The sequence below is a fragment of the Paramormyrops kingsleyae genome, chromosome 17 (assembly GCF_048594095.1).
Source record: "Paramormyrops kingsleyae isolate MSU_618 chromosome 17, PKINGS_0.4, whole genome shotgun sequence".
Classification (NCBI taxonomy): Eukaryota; Metazoa; Chordata; class Actinopteri; order Osteoglossiformes; family Mormyridae; genus Paramormyrops; species Paramormyrops kingsleyae.
This window is the reverse complement of record NC_132813.1, coordinates 10188861-10205787: the sequence shown is the minus strand read 5'-3', so window position 1 is coordinate 10205787 and position 16927 is coordinate 10188861. Positions and strand designations below refer to the sequence as shown.

Below are 16927 nucleotides of genomic sequence, written 5' to 3'. Positions count from 1 at the left end.
ACGCAGAGCCGGGCGGAGGTGCCAAACAAGAGCCACGCACGGAGTCACCATCCCACCCCCTTCACACTCAGTATAGCTAATGAATATTAATTCAGACATATTTGTAATACACAGCAACAGAGCAAAACCGAACTTTTTTGTGACAATGCAAAGTGGAGGTGAAATTCCATTAACAAAAATTTTAGATTTCCTTATACCTTTATAAATACTACATTTTTTTTATCTTGCTATATAGACTGAAACATTTTAAGTGAATGGTTGAATGCCATGCAGCTTGGTATCGTGGATATTCTGTACATATATTGCATGCCCACATCTGTGAGAGCGAAAGCATGACTGAGTTTGACAAGATCTGGGTGCCGCCCACCGTATCTCCATCTGCTTACTGCCTTGTGTCTGGAGAAAACAGCCAAAATGATCAATGTGAGGTTAGTTGGGGATGTAATGAAAGTGGCACGGCATACATGACTCAGTTCGTGAAATATCTTCCCTGCTAGATATTCCACGGTCAGCTGTAAGTGGTATCATTGCAGAGCGTTTAGGAACAACAGAAATTCAGACCATGCAGGATCGCCAAGTGGTAAAAGCCACATAGTGCGTAAAAGTCGCCAACCCTCTGTTGACTCAATAACTGCAGAGTTCCAAACTTCCTCTGGGATTAACCCCAGCACAAAAACTGCATGCAAGCATCACGAAGTGCAATATAAAGCACACTGTCACTGGACTCTGGAGCAGTGCAAACGTGTTCTGTGGAGTGACAAATCAGGCTTCTCTGTCTGGCAGTCTGATGGATGAGTCTGGGTTTGGCGGATGCCAGGAGAACGTTACCTGACTGCATTGTGCCACTTGTGAAGCTTGATGGTGGAGGGATAATGGTATGGGGTTGTTCTCCAGGGGTAGGGCTGGGCCCCTTAGTTCCAGTGAAGGGAACTCTTAATGTTTCCGCATACCAAGACATTTTGAACAATTCTATGTTTCCAACTTTGTGGGAACAGTTTGGGGAAGGTCCTTTTCTGTTCCAGCATGACTGTGCCCCAGTGCACAAAGCAAGGTCCATAAAGACATGGTTCGGTGAGTTTGGTGTGGAAGAACTTGACTGGCCTCACTGAACCTTGACCGCAACCTCACTGAACACCTTTGAGATGAACTAGAACGGCGATTGCGAGCCAGGCCTTCACATCCAACATCAGTGCCTGACCTCATGAATGCTCTTCTGGATGAATGGGCAAAAATTCCCATAGACATAATCCAAAATCCTGTGGAAAGCCTTCTCAGAAGAGTGGCAGCTGTTAAAACTGCAAAGGGGGGACCAACTCCATATTGATGCCTATGGATTTAGAATACTTTTGTCCATATGGTGTATTATCCAACAACAATGGGATCTTAGTTGTAAGATTGAGACCATAGATACTAAGAATCTGAGGCAATGGTAGCTATCTCTCCAATATAGCTTGTAATAAGCCTTATTAGCTTTGCCCTGCCGTGTATCTCTCATGATTGCATATTTCATCAGCCTTCTATTGTTCTGCTGTATCTTAGCCTAGTTGGGTTATTATGTGTTGCGCTCTGCTATCTATACATCTGTATCAAACAATGAATCAATAAACTACTCAGAGAATCTTAGTGTACTGTCCTCTGTTGCTCTCTCTTTTGGGCCACCTGGTTCAGTGCGTACAGACCACTGGCGGCTCCTAGACTTTTCATTTGTGGCATTAAACAGAGAAAAGATCCACATGTTAGCCTCATCCAGTCTTCAGCATTAGCTCATATCTTAGTCTGCCTCGCCGGAGCAGAACTGCCAGCTCCTAGTCATAATAATCAATGATCCAGAGCATTGCCTTTTATAAATGTGTTTCTCATCTGTGATTGATGCATTCATACGCAGCACTGCCACCTTGTGTCCTTTGCTGTCTGGGATCGGCTCCAGGCCTCCCTTTGACCTAGACCAGGCTTGGAGGTTAGAACAGTGTTTCCCAACCCGGTCCTCGGGGATTCACTGACGGTCCACGTTTTTGCTTCCTCCCAGCTCCCAGTAGGAAGTACTGACGAGTGTACTGTCTGCCAGGAAGCTCAGATGCAGCAAAAACTTGGCCCGGCTGTAGGTTCTCGAGGGCCGGATTGGGAAATGCTGGGTTAGAAGATGGATGGATTTTCTTATCTAAATGTCCCTTTGTGTGCACAAGGGTGTGACCTGCAAACGACACGCATTCCGGTGACTGCGCCCTGTGCTTCCTGTGACCGGACTTATCAAGGACCTGTACTGGGTAAATGGTTATGGAAGACGGATGGATTACTGGATCAGCATCTCTATTAGGTCTAGTTTTTCCAAAATGTATCTTTCTCTGTTTTCTGTTAAATCAAGCAAGATTTCGATTCTGCTGTAAAAATACTTTGCAATAACCTGTTTCAGAAATTGACCTATACGAAAAGCTTGACAGATTGATTAAGAAACAAACTGCTGATGCAATTTTGTTTAAAAAAACAAAGTTTAACAAGATGAAAAATCGCAGTGCCCTGCATCCAAGCCAAGCTGACCATTTTCAGTGCAGAGGTATTTCTAACAGTGCATATATTTTCACACTTGATATGGCTTCTTTACCCCAATGAGGGACAGCGTTTCAATAAACATGTATTAATTTTTAGTATTTCTGTGTTAATTTAAATATATTTATTTTATTCTTTGCAGGGAATTTTTAATAGTAAATCACATTAGCATAAAATATATCCGTTTTGCATATTGCAGCATGACACATATCCAGGTTTTTAGATTCCCATGTTCTTTGTCCGTTCACTTAATATTCGAGGACATCACAAATCTTACATTTGTTAAAATGCAGTACTTTTGAAGAAATAACGTAAATATAAAATGCACCATAATTACATTGTATACTGCTATGCGCATTGCCTGTAGCTTCCAGGATAGAGTCCAACTCTGCATTGGACAAGCGGGTATAGAAAATGTATGGCTGGATGCACTGCTACACGCGTTTATAATCAGAAGTCCGTTACCTTAGAAAACCCTGGTCAAAGACACACATTAGGACAGCATGTACTTCCTAAAATAGCCACTAGATGGAACAGTTGTCTAGACGTAGCTGACTTAGGGCATGTGACACTCGCCACCTTAATAATGAAATTACCGAAGCAGGGATTTTGTTGCATTTAAACGCACATATACAATAAAATACCGTTTTACAGCAAATTATTATCTGAAAAAAATATTTTTGACAGGGATTTGAAAGTTGGTCCACTTTAGGACCATGTGCGCCTGTTATTTTTTAAACCGCTCCACTTAATTACTCAATTAGTACAATCAATTTGGTAATACATTTCTTCTCAAATTGAAAAAAAAAACTACATCTGATCATTGCAATTCTTTGTCCCCCATAGCTAATACATGCAACATTTTACTTCTGAGATCTTGGAGCAATTTGTGGGTATAAATAGTATATATAATTAACCACTAATTGCACAATTAGGCCATGAGAATGGATTGGAATGAAAACCATCTATATACAGCTCTCTGTGGACTGAGTTTGGGACCCGTTGTGAGTCGTGGCTGAGTTTCTCTAATACATCGACGGTTACCATGTGTTAAGAGAGCATTGGTGCAATAGTGATGCAAGCAGAATTTTGATAATATTGTTGGTGGTTTTGTGAAACCACAGGTCACCATACCAACCAAAAATCCTCTGGGTGCTTAAAAACACCCCCCCCCCCCCACACACACACACACTCTATTCGCATGTATCTTACAATGGAATATCAAATCAAGCATGTCCTGTGCGCCCCAGCAGCACATACACCAAATCATGCATGTGAGCAACTTGTACACTTAGAGGGATGCTTCACACATTTCCTGACAGGGACCAGATGTAGGGTCCATATTCATGGAAAAACAAGTCGGCTGAAAATACAACAGTGATAAAAATTTATAGTACAGCGACAGAGCTCGCGCAGGAAGCACAATCCCATAGTTGGTTTGTCTGAAATCGCTCCACACTTTCGACACAAGTCCTTCGCGGTGAATAAATTTTCGCGTTCTTCTCCGAACGGCATTCATTTTGCAGGCGTGTAAATCCCACCTGAAGTTCAAAGCCACATCCTAACTAACCGGTGTGGGTCACAAAGTATGGACCAGGTACAGCCATGGCTGGAGCCCGCTTCCGAGACTTTGTACGTGGACTGAAACGGGGAACTTCCGAGGAGCTGCGGTCAGGTGTCATTACTATGCAGTTTTATTGGCAGCTAATGTGAAACAGCCGGATGCCGTGACTCATCCTAGTAAATGTGTGATAAATTACTCAATTTCATGAAATGTAAAGGGGCTGCATCTAAAATTGGAGCCACACCCCAGAGACCTCAGAGTGATAGGAGCGCAGCAGCCAAACAAGGCCACGCTTCCGTCACAGATGCGCACTGTCACAGTGTCACCGACTGTCGCTAAGGTTACAGATGCTACAGACTCAGTTCACAGTTACTAGAACAGTAGTGGAAACAAAGAGCCTGGTGCCTCGGGGCAGATAAAAATCCTGCTTTTTTTTCTTCAAGGGCAGGTTGCCGATCTGAAAGAGGTCGGCATTGTCACCTAAGCATAAAAGACCAGAGAACAGAGGCTGTTCATTTTCTGAATTTCCTGTCAGCCTCCCAAACAGCATGAATTCACATTTATTCATATATTTCCTAATGTATTTATTTATGATATTCAGTACCCCCCCACACACACACACCACCTTCCAAAGTCCATTACCGTAATCCATCACGGTGGCATCCCTTGACACACAAACAGCCTCCATTGCCATGGCAACCACCTCCAGCCCAGCTCTGCACAGCTCTTCTCTGATTGGCTCGATGCCGGGCAGTCTGAGCCCGTCTGGGAGAAGTGGTAATTGGCTGGGAGTCTTCATCATCCACCTCCCCATCCACCCTTTTCACACTGGGGGAGAAGGGGCAGTGGGATAAGGATAATTAAGCCAAAAAGGAGGGGCATACATCTATGGTGGGGGTTGTGGTTTTGTGGTTTGGGGTCTGCACAAGGAGTGTGTGTGTGTGTGTGTGTGTGTGTGTGGGGGGGGGGGGGGGGGGGGGTTGGGGGTCGATGGGGGAAGTGAGGATATTTGCATCCCAAGGGAGTAGATAGTTATATGTGGAGAGGTGGGGCTGATGGCCGTTTCTTCAAACGAATTTCACTGTACTGTACTGTAAAAAGGGCGCCTAGAGCAAGGGGACGCTGTATGGGAGAGACGCACCTGTTTGCGAATGCCAGTGCGTGGCAGAAACAACCGAAATTGCGACTGAATCCAAGCAGGTGGCTCTGTGAAGTCAGGATAATATTCTAAAGCAGTGTTTCCCTAACCCGGTCCTCAGGGACCCGCGGCCAGTCCACATTTTCGCTCCCTCCCAGTTCCTGGTAGCAAAAACATGGACTCTCTGCGCGCCCCTGAGTACCAGATTGGGAAACACAATTTTAATACAATACTAAAATATATTTAGTAAAGCATTTATGATGTAGTCTTTCTTTTATTGTTATTTAGGGACATAAAACACTGCTATATACGATTAGGGACTGTTTTATAGCGAATCTAGTATATCTGATTCTTTCATCCCTCTCACAGACCAACATGATACTCTTCTCTCCTTTGGAGGGAGACCAGCAGCGCTGCAGCATTTTTTATAGTTTTCTGCTTCACTCGCAGGCCCAGAGCCGCCACCCCCCAACCCCCCCCCCACCCCCAGCCCCCTGCCCCCACCAGCCGTCACCGCCCGCGGAAATGTTGACCTGCTTGACCGTGTGAGGAAGCCCTAACAGCTACAGCACTGCCAAGCCGGCCGCCCAGCCTATACGAGACGGCCATCCGGCTGGGGTCAGCAGATCCAGGCCAGCTGGCCCTTCTAGGCAGATGGTGGACCCCAAGCACTGATCCCGGATCAGCTAACCCAACCCTAAGTGTGTTTGGTGCTCAGGGGCCACTGTCTAGGGCTTGCCAGGGCTGGAGATGCAGTGTGCCAGCCAAAGCCTGTGGTGTCTGGCAGCAAAGGCAGAGTCAGGGGCTCTTCCCACCAGCTGCCGTCAGTCCAGTGCCCAAAAACCCCACACGCTTAAATCCATGGGCGGATTCATTTTACACAGCACGCAAATACGGGGGAAAAAATGTCTCACACATGCAGGGGAGATGCTAACATTCACACAGATAGTCGCGTGCATGCATCAGACAAAAGATACGCCTCTTTTAATCATCCCCCTTCTCATCGCCGCTCTCCCGACACAAAAGCAGGTGAAATTCTTCAGCTCCCCTCCTGCCAGGTTTCGACGACCGTGCCAAGGGAGGCCGGACACTCGTACAGAACTGAACAAGCCCAAGACCACGGCTCAGCAGACTGCGTACAGGAGTAACTGTGTTTATTTCTGGCTTTGAAATGGAAGTGCTGCAAAAAAAAGGAACAGGAGAAAAATACCGATTTAAAACTTGAGTATCAGATCGAAAGACTAAATGGATTTACACAGGATGGTAGTCACGGCGACAGTTATTCATTTGCAGTTGTCATTTCAAAGCATTCCAAGATAGGATAAATTTAAAAAAAAAAAATAGAGTCCAACATAAACAAAGTGAGAGATTTGATCCCTCGAGTAGTGTACAAACAAATTCACTTTTCCGAATTTTTCAACAGTTTACGAGAAAGCAAAAAAATCCACGCACGCTCACACACAGGAATTCTTTTCTTTTTTTTTTTTCTTAAAAAAAGTGCAAGCAAGATCACAGCACAATAATTTACAATAAGACTGTCCCCATCGTTTCTGGGGACTGAGCACATTCTCCTGGCACCCCACCCTCCCACAAGACCCATATCTGAGAACTGGGAGGAGCGAGAAAATTTGAGAGAAAGGGGAGGGGGTCCTGATTGCATCATAGGAAAAGTCAAATCAAGCGCTAGGACCATACCCTCACGTCAGGGTGTTTCTTCAGCAGCCCCAGGTAGAATCCTGCAGCCATCTGTACCCTGGGATCTCACAACAATGTCCTTTGTCCACCCGATCCCCACGTCCTCCCGTCAGCATTCATCAAGTTCATCTTCACCCCGCCCATCAGAATCCCTCATTACTGACATTCACGTTAGAAGTTCAAAAAAATCTGTCAGATGACACTTTCGGCCACATACATTAAAAATAAATGCTGGTTCAGGAAATCCATGGGAAAAGAAAACGATAAGGACAAGAAAGACCAGCTCTCGGAGATCAAATTCAACCCAATGTCGTCTCATGAAAAATCAAGAGAGGGGAAATTCTTTGGCTCTCCTGGGCTTCTCCAGTCTTCCAGTCACATTATTCAGGGGTCCATCTGTGTTGTGTATTTCCCTCCGTCTCTCCAGCTCTCCATCTTAATGCCAAATTCCATGGCACTGGGAACCACCCATGAAGGATCTCAAAGAGGTTGTCGACAGTATAGATAATGTACATTATATACGTTACAGTTTCAAGAAAGAGTTTCAACAAGTAGTTACTGACCAGTGGCTGGTGATTGAGGGGGTATCAGTAAAGGGAATCGAAAAGTATTTAGCATTTAGCACAAGTGTCAGTTCTTTCACGTTGATCACTATAGAAACAGGTCCAACTGTCTTACAGACAGGTGAGCCAGACTAACTGTATGAAATTCTTTGTCAACCCCAGCTCTGCCTCCTGATACAATAGAAACTGCAGGGGTTTGAGTCAGCCCACACACACACACACATAAACCAAACACGCACACCAGGAGCCCCCTGCTGGACAGTCTCAGGGGGTGTATGGTTGAAACATTCCTACTGAGGCACTACTCAAAAGCAGGAGCGTGCCTGCCTTCAGTCCATACAGCATGCATTATCAGCGCGCGGCCCAAACGTTACAGGCTGGGAAGATGTACTGAAATACGCGCTTGTGGCAGGACGAAATCCAGTGGGCAGAGGAACCGCGTTCATCTGGCGAGATTGAGGCGCGCGGGGAGCGGCACAGCAGGGTAATAAGGGACAGCAGAGTTCCATTAATTCCCCCCCCCCCCCCCAAATTAATGATTCCCATTCTGCTTTTTTCTCCAAACTTAAGTCCCCTTCAAATCCATAGCTATTTGCATCGGCTCTGAAACAAAGCACAGGGGGTTGGTTTGGGCTGTATTCCGGTAAATCTGTATGCTGCAGTATTTTGAATTCCAAATGGCAAATTTCGTAGCTAAGATTTCAAAATACCGTAATAGTGCTGCTTTTAACTATACCGTCAAAATACGGTACATTGCGGTATACCGTCTGGACGATGTGACGGTACGAAAAATTTGATTCCGCCCAAGCCTAATGGTGGGTCACTTTTTTGCCGTAGCACAGAACGATGCCGTGTTTTCTGCGCTTCTCATCATTTCCCCGTAAAGCTAAACCAAAGCACTTCACCAGCAACAAGCAGGTCACCTCTTTGGACAGTACAAACACCAGTGTTGGAGGAAAACAAACAAGAAAGATCTCGAGAAAGGTCACAAAAAACGACGGGACTTTGGGTTAGAGACAAACTCGTTTTGCCGCCAGCTCGCAAACACACGCTGGCTCGCCAAAAATACTTTATGTAACACGTTTTAATTAAATGTCCTAGCAGACGAAACAGCCTGACAGATAGCAGTGAGCTCATCCTACAGTCACCGTTATTACTCTTTTATACAAAAAAATAAGTTTCTCTTCAAGAAGAAATTCGCAGGAGCTTAAACGAGACTTCAGTCGTGCCCTGTCTGCCAAAAAAACAGAATTAGTTGTGGCAATACCGTTAAAAATTAAATGAATGGAATAAAGAAAAATTTATTCTAAAATTCCGATTCTTTCGGAATTCCCCCCCCCCCCCCCAGTTCCCACTAAGCACCTGGTCAACTATAGTTGCGCTTTTCCACAAAATGTTTAAATGCACACAGAGATCTGAACCTCTCTGGGGCAAGTTACAAACACATTATTGCAAATTAAGTGTGCTTTTTTCCTTATTTTATCCATAAAATGTTTTTAATAACACCTAACACCATGCAAAGAAAAACAAAAAAATGGGAAAAAAATATCCATTTGGGCTGTTTTTAAAACAAGGCCCGATAGATTAAAAATCTGCATTGTTCCCATATTTACAAACACACTTTCGCATACACACAAAAGTGAAAGCATTATCAAGTCCCATTCAACTCACAGCAATCCGATATTGGCTTCTTCTTTTTTTTTTTTTTAAACAAGGCTTAAAGTACAGTATGTCATAGTCTCCTTGAAATCTTGACACAGAGGAGTTCGGTGTTTGCAGGAGCTCGATCTCCCTTCGGGGTGTTCACCTGCTACCTTGGGCTCCCGTATTGGACACAAGGTGTCAGGATCTGAAAGACGTGGCCGGGGAGGGAATAAGCCAGCAAGACATGGGCCGGCACTTGTGACTGTACCCGCCGACCGGGCGGAGGGTCAGAGACCATTTGGATTTTTTCGGCTCGTCTTCCTGATGGGACCGACAAGTCTTGAGTCTGTATCCATTGGGATCTGAGCCTCGGCTTCCTCCCACAGCTGCACGGCGCTAATCCACAAGGGAGGGGCCATGCTCATTTCTCCACAGCTATGGGGCACTGGCAGGGGGGGGGCGTGGATGGCGGAGGCGTGGGGCTCTAACGGCCGGCAGAGTCAGCCATGAGCAGGTCAGGGGGCCGCATCCCGTACACGTATCCCGCCCCCTCTGCTCACCTCCCCCCCCCCCCCCCGCCGGCACCAAGGTTATGTGAAGAGAGCCGACATGGGAGCAAACGTAGCCCTTCAGAGCACAACTAGAGGGCACTCTGGGCAGAAGGGTCCACTCGAGTGCCCTTGTGTGTCTGGTGTTAAACGGCTGCTCGGCTAACGGTGTGAAGGGGGCAAGTTGGTACTGAGCTCGTTTGGCTTCGTTATTAATACATCACGATGGAAAAGGAACATAAAAATAATAATAATAAAAAATTAGCTCCCGGCACCGTCCTGAAACCGCTCCTGCTGACCACAGAGGGGAGGAGAGATGGAAGAGAGCGGCGTGCCCATGCGGCGGAAGCGGTCAGGCACCTGGGCGAGCAGTGCATTCTGAGTCGGGGCACAAGCTGGGGGGGGTGGGCGTTGGGTGTTGACCCACTCGGGAAAGAACTGGAGGATTCTGCCCGTGGTTTGGGCCTGGCGGTTAAGGAGTGAGCCCGAGAGGGCGAGGTGGGTGGAGCTAGGCAGGGAGGGGGTGGGGCAAGGGGATGTGCAGTGGGCGTGGCTTAGGTAAGGGTGATGTAGGCTGACGCCTTCTCCTTCAACTGCCGCAGACACAGGTGGCAACTCCAACTCCCTAGAAGGAAAAGAAAGCCAATAAGATCTCAGCACAATTCCCATTAACCAATAAGGAAGACTTCAACGATTTTGACAGGCATGACTATTTACTGCTTTGTAATTAAACGGCATGCAAGGTGTCATGTGACGAGACAACAAAGATACCGAATATGCAAAGTTGTAGCCAGGGGAGAGAAAATGTCAGAGGAGCGCGGAGATTCAGAGGGCCTGGTACTTGACAGGGACCCTCCTTTACATAAAATTACACATAAAATTGGAAGAGGGGGGCCAGAATTTCTAAGTATACCCCCAGCCGTAGCTTACTAGAAGATTAAAAGCTTAATGCACGAAATTGTGGGTACGTGGTTAATGTGCGTTGAATGTCACTGACGTGAAAAGCATGAGCTACAGGTGGCCTGTCCAAAGCCCCCCCCCCAGGCTGCTACCCTACCCTCTGGAGGTTCTGCCATGGGGGGGCTGAGGCAGTACATGTGGTACCCTCTGTCACAATCATCGCAGAACAGCAGCTGATCCTGCAGACGAAGGGGCACAGGTAAGCGGAGCGGCGGAGAGGTAACATTCACGGCGAGCTGCAGGAGTGAAAACCGGCAGGGCAAGTGTGTGTGCATGAGGGGATGGCACCGTTTCTGTATAATCATTATGTATGATCATTCCTGCATTTTACTAACTACAGACTGAGGAGACACAGTGACCCTAAAAGGTCACATATGCAAAGTGGCAGAAGACAGCAGGCTGGAGGATGAACCGTAATGGCGGTTTTTAGCGCGGTAGCCTAATCTAAACATTTATGTACAGCGTGCTAAGTGTGTTCCCAAATTTCACAAGTATTCATTTCAAAGTTCAAGCTACCTAACAGTTACACAATTTCAGCAGAGGTTATGTTCAGTAAGTTGGTAAAACCCTTTCTTTAAAATTAAATATCCCAAAATGAGTTTCATATAAATTAGTTAATATCACCCATCAATGAGCCACCTTTCCATAACTATATTCGTTACACTGTGATTACGGCTGTTTCATTTCTTGTTTGTGTCAAATATCTGTTGATCTATAGAAAGTAACTTACGCACTATGCAAATCATCAGCTAATTTCCTGTTCCTCCGTATCAATGTTTTCTATTAGAGTTCTCAGATTGCGAAGTTATGTCCTTGATAAACTATATTCTTGCCGTAAAAGTTTCCTATTTATTTATGGAGCTATATAAAGGCATAATGTAGCTAGTATGATTAAATTGGCAAAAATCAGAAAAAACGATAAATGATAATTATTTGTAAAATAAGCCCCCATTTATGTGTTTACAATTATAATAAACATTATAAACATTGTAACAAACATTATTTTAATGGATTTATCGTCATCATCATTATATTTTGCTGGGGTTCTGTGGTTTTCCATTTCCTGGAAATCCATGTCTAAATGTGTAAATATTCTCTGTCAGCTCCAGCACACTGCAAAAACAGACGAGCACGGCAGTGGGGCCTGCCACTGAACGCACACTGGCGGTGTTAAGGCTGCCGGAAGCTCCTACTCAAATGACATTAAGAAAGGGGGGGGGGGGGGGGGTCACAGGACCTGATCCTACCCATGGTGACAGAAGTCGTTATTTTTTTACAATTCATTAAACATAAGAGCGAGTACTTCTAATTAAAAAGAATGTCTTTATTATTTGGATGACATCATTGGTATGAGGTATGCGCAGGGCATTGGAGAATGGGCCCAAATGGACGGCCAGGCAGGGCGGTTTGCAGGACGATGCTCACGTCGTTCTCCGAGGTGCCGCACAGGCTGCAGGACTTGCACTCGATGCACTGCCAGCGGTAGGTTCTCACGGCAGCTGTCATGTTAACCGTGAACTGCAGGCACGACGGGTGACCTGGGTGGACGGGCATGCACATGCGCTCAAGGATGACATCACCATCGTCATCACAATCATCACCAGCACGGTTACTGCAATCATCAGCATTATAATCATCATCATCACCACCACCACTGTCATCACAATCATCGAAATCACCATCATGACAATGACCACTGTCATCACAATCATCATCAAAAATCATTATCATCATCACCACAATCATCATCATCACCTCCACTGTTATCACTGTCATCACAATCATCATCATCATCACCATCATCAAAATCATCATCATAGTCATCATAAGGGATTGTCATCACAATCACTGTCATGATAATAAACATCATCACCATCATCAACATCATCATAATCATCACCATCGCTATAATCTTCAACATCATCACCACAGTCATCGTAAGCACCACCGTCTCCATAATAATAATAATCATAATAATAATAATTATCATCGTCATCACCATCGCTTATTCAGAATGGCTGTCATTACCAACCTGGTCATGATCTTTATAGCCAGGATTTCTAATTATCACACTTTGATTATCATAAATGGTCATGTTAATACACTGAATGTTACACAGTATCGCTTAATTCTTCAGTCTGAGGTTCATTTTGATCTGTTTCAGCGATAATCCAATCTCCCTATGCCAAGACTCTGTGTTTCGTGACATCGGGACTCTGGGAGTTTGGCCCCAACAGGATCTGAAAAACAGTTAATTTGCAGTTTTTTCCCTATTTCCAGTCCTGACTGTTCAACTGCCTCATTGGGTCTTGATGAATGGTCACAATAGCTGGGGGCCCTTGGCCCCACACAGCCCTGGTAGCCCAACCCCCACCCAGCCGTACCCGATCGTCCGCAGTCGGCGCAGGAGATGAGGTCCTCGGGACAGCCCGTCTTCTTGGAGCCACCCAGGCAGAAGTCGCAGTAGCCGTTGGGGATGACGGAGCCGTCGGGGGCCTTCTTGGCTGAAACGGGAGCGAGCGAGTGGGGGACTTGTGAGTTCCAGAGGGAGAGCACTCATGTGGGAGGGCTTGGCTGTGGCACCGCGTCCCTGGGCCAGCGAATCGCAAGTCCCCACTCCTCTGGACAGAGCTGCCTCGAAAATGGTTTCTTTCCGTTCACATCACCTCAGAACACTAGTACTTTAGCTGTAACCAGAGGTGTGATACGGAAAGGAGGTGGGCACACTTTGGACAGATGTCTAAGGTACCACCGGACGGGGGGGGGGCATTGCCCATGCAGCTCAAACAGCAAACAAACCAGCAGCAGGAAATCTGGGCGGCCAAAACACGAAATGAAATAAAACAGTGAAAGAGGAAACGAGGACTTGAGGAGGAGGAGAGATATGCCAAGGCAGACCAGAGAGAGAGGGAGGGGGGAGAGAAAAGTGTGAAGCAGAGATGGGGAGAGAGAGAGAGAGAGAGAGAGAGAGGGAGAGATGATCGCCTGGAGATGCAGTGTCGACTGCACAGGGCTTTCCCCGTCCCATATGTATGTTTTGGAACAGCAAGCAGCGCCGTCCCATGGAACTTGGCAGCGTGGGACTCGCCTCCAGCAGAGCGTGGGGGAGGGCGGTGGGGGGGGGGGGGGTCACTGGCTCCGTCGGCATACCCTAAGGCTGCTTTTATATTGTCACGGGGATCAAGACAAAAGCAGACTTTCTGCGCCTGAGAGACAAACAGGCCCAAGGTGGGACTCATTACGTGGCGAGATTCCGGTCTGCGGTTTGCTACGTTTCCTACTGCGTGAAGTATAATCACGGTCCATGAGTAATTACCCAGGTCTGCTTATTGACACAGGCTGCATGTTCCCAGATTTATTGCACTAAAGTATAAAGCAAATGCATACCTATGCACCTATCTAAACACACTGCTGCACAGCCAGAATTACACAGCACAGCAAACTCACACGCTATATTACTATACTATAACACTACTTAATTACTACACTATACTATTACTATATCTACGCTACACACATAAACTTCTCCACCATCCAATCTCTTTAAATCGATTAAAACACAGACACACCCAAAGCTGCACACAATTCCGCCCACACCACTGTATGTATTGTATTAAAACAGACTCAATTTCATCTATAGAGCATCCAAATCATTAAAACACCTACACACACAATGCCACTGACACACAGATCTGTCCGAAACATGGAAGCGCACATGCATGTCCGCTGTGTGATGCCGCAGCGAAGGCCATTGTGGTGCCGTAATCAGGCCCGGTCTGCTGTGTCATTTGGAAAGCTTGGGGGCCTGAAGTGGTTATTAATCCTGCTCTCAGTGGATTGTGACAGCGGTGGGGGGATGGGGTGGGGGGGAATGCCGGGGGAGATTGTTTTCTCTAGAGGGGCCGCTCTATAATCCCTGAAGAAATACAGAAAAGCACCCCCCCCACACTTATTACGTGGTAGAGAGACGCTGTCCGTGGTACTGTACAGTCCTCTGTAGACAACCCAGGGTCTCACATTCAGAGCAATATAAATACTCTCACGCAGTGCATACAAGGCAATCCAATCACATATAAGATGTGCAAGCTAATTATATGCAGTGGACAAGAGAGGAAGAACGAGGTTGCAGTGAATTTGTGACGCACTATGTATTATAAATAAGGTTTGACTACAAAAACATTCATTATAAGAACATAAGAGACAGTAACACAATGGGAGTAATTCATACTCAATATACTCCACAGAAATGAGGGTGTGGTTTCATTTCTCTTGTCTTTAGCCCAGGATAGAGAGCTGGATCATTTGGAAACTTCATGAAGCAAGTGGGTAAACGAGCTGGATGGGATTGGAAAGGGGGAGGGGGGGGGGGGGGGGAGCTGACTGGAGGAATGATGCGGCAGACCGCAGTGTGACAAACCGCGAGATCATTTCGGTTAAAACGAGGAGCGGCGTCCAGAAAGAACACGGCAGAGCGAACTCCCACAGCCGCAAAACCGCGAGGATGCTGAAACGCAGAAACTCCCTCCCAGCTTTCTCGCTGCTTTTATTTAGTCTCCCTCTCACCAGCCTGCTTTGGCATCCCTAGGGGGGGGGGGGTAATGCTGAAACACCCCATGTATATATTCTCAGCTCTTTCGATCGTTGTATTTTCCCAGCCAAACCTCGGGGCCCCGGCGTACCGCGCAGAGATAATAGGGCGGCCATGTTAAATCGGCATCCCCGGACGAGTCTGAGGTGACACTTCCTGCGGCTTTCTCTGATTGACAGAAAGATATGCGAATGAGTGTCTGAAGGCGGGGCTACTGGTCCTGTGGTGCCTCGCTGACAGGTCTTTCATCTGTCCCTTCCCAAACTGAATCCACCCCCCCCAGCCTTAGGAACGGGGGCCCTCATCACAACAGAACAGAACATCTCCAAATGAGGAGGTGAACAGAGGCTGGAAAGAAGGAGAAAGAACCTCCAGGGCTGTTGAGGGTAAACAGCACCCCCCCTTCCCTCAGTACATGCCTCCATTCCCTCCCCCAGATCCCTGAAACACCCTTCCAATTACTGAGAGAATATAATCAGAACCCCACACTTCACTGCTTTCAAGTGTGTCTTGGGTCTACAGGGAATATAGGGTGAGTGTACAAGCCCTTCCCCCCCCCCCGAGAAACCCGGTGCTTTTTCACAGCTTCTCACCTACCGCACTTGTGGCCTCCTGCACCAGCATACTGATAAACTCATGACTGACTGAAAACTGTAAACTTTAGCGGAAATCTCCCTGTAACCGGGAGCCCTGACTCTCCCACGCATCCGGACTGTCCCGAAGGCGCTTGAGGAATCTGCCGGGGAACCGCCGCCCACCCGGCATTCACGAGGAGCGGCGAGGAGACTCGCTCCCAAACGCGGCCTGACCGCTCAGCGGACCGGCAGACGTGGCATGAAGCCCGAGGGGCGGAGCCAGACGTACAGCGCCGCTGAACGGGGCAGCGCTAGACGGCGAGTCGGGGCAGCGGAGCGTGAAAACGCACGTTTGGCACTGCTGTCACTCAGCCGCCTAATAAACGGAGCGTGGCGCAAAACACTACTGATTTACGGCCTTCTCTATATTGTATAACAACTAATGCGAGGTCCCAGCAGCAGCGCTCACACACACAGACGGCGACACACATGCACTCCAAAGCACGCCATCCTACCCCTGGCCTGACTTTACAAGATCAGACGGGAGACAGTGTTGGAAAACATTTATCCATTCATAAACTACAACTTTCATCACAGATTTTAAAAGGCAATGCATTTTTCATATTTTCAAAATATTTATAACACGTACCAGGCATTTCACATCTTCCCTCCATGCTTTTATTATTTATGGAGTGTAACTGTCCTACTCAAATGCCATTTTGCAGTTGAATGTACAGACATGAATTTCATAACAAGTAACATAACTAGTAACACCTCTGCAATGGCGATTTCAATCAAAACTGAATTATCGACCAATCATGAATTGCCTATTGTCTATTCCCAATGGGCTAGCTTATAATAATCTATTTTTCCTCCTTCGATGTCTTTTGCCAGAACACAACTGTAGTCTTATGCAAAAAGTGCATTTTCCCATTGTTTAGAACATGAAAAAATATAAGTATTGATATTCCTAAATATTACTATTATATTATATTCAAAATTCCCCATTAAAAATAAGCATTTAATTGTGCTCTACTGTAAATCTCCTTTTCAGTAAAAAGAAAAACCCGGCTAGAAAGTATCAACCCGGATGTTCATTTAAAATTAT

General features: G+C 46.4%; 1 protein-coding gene across 3 annotated transcripts in view; it reads right to left on the bottom strand.

Moving 5' to 3' along the window:
* Nucleotides 1-6383: 6383 nt before the first annotated feature.
* Nucleotides 6384-16927, bottom strand: part of dpf1 (double PHD fingers 1) — a 32206-nt gene continuing 21662 nt past the window's right edge. For all 3 annotated transcript variants that reach the window (XM_023833418.2, XM_023833419.2, XM_023833420.2), the window contains exons 9-12: nucleotides 13041-13160; nucleotides 12082-12194; nucleotides 10754-10835; nucleotides 6384-10321 (exon numbers count right to left, since the gene is read on the bottom strand). In XM_023833418.2, the coding sequence (XP_023689186.1) occupies nucleotides 10251-10321; nucleotides 10754-10835; nucleotides 12082-12194; nucleotides 13041-13160 (386 nt within the window). In that variant the 3' untranslated portion in view covers nucleotides 6384-10250. The remainder of the gene's footprint in view (nucleotides 10322-10753; nucleotides 10836-12081; nucleotides 12195-13040; nucleotides 13161-16927) is intronic.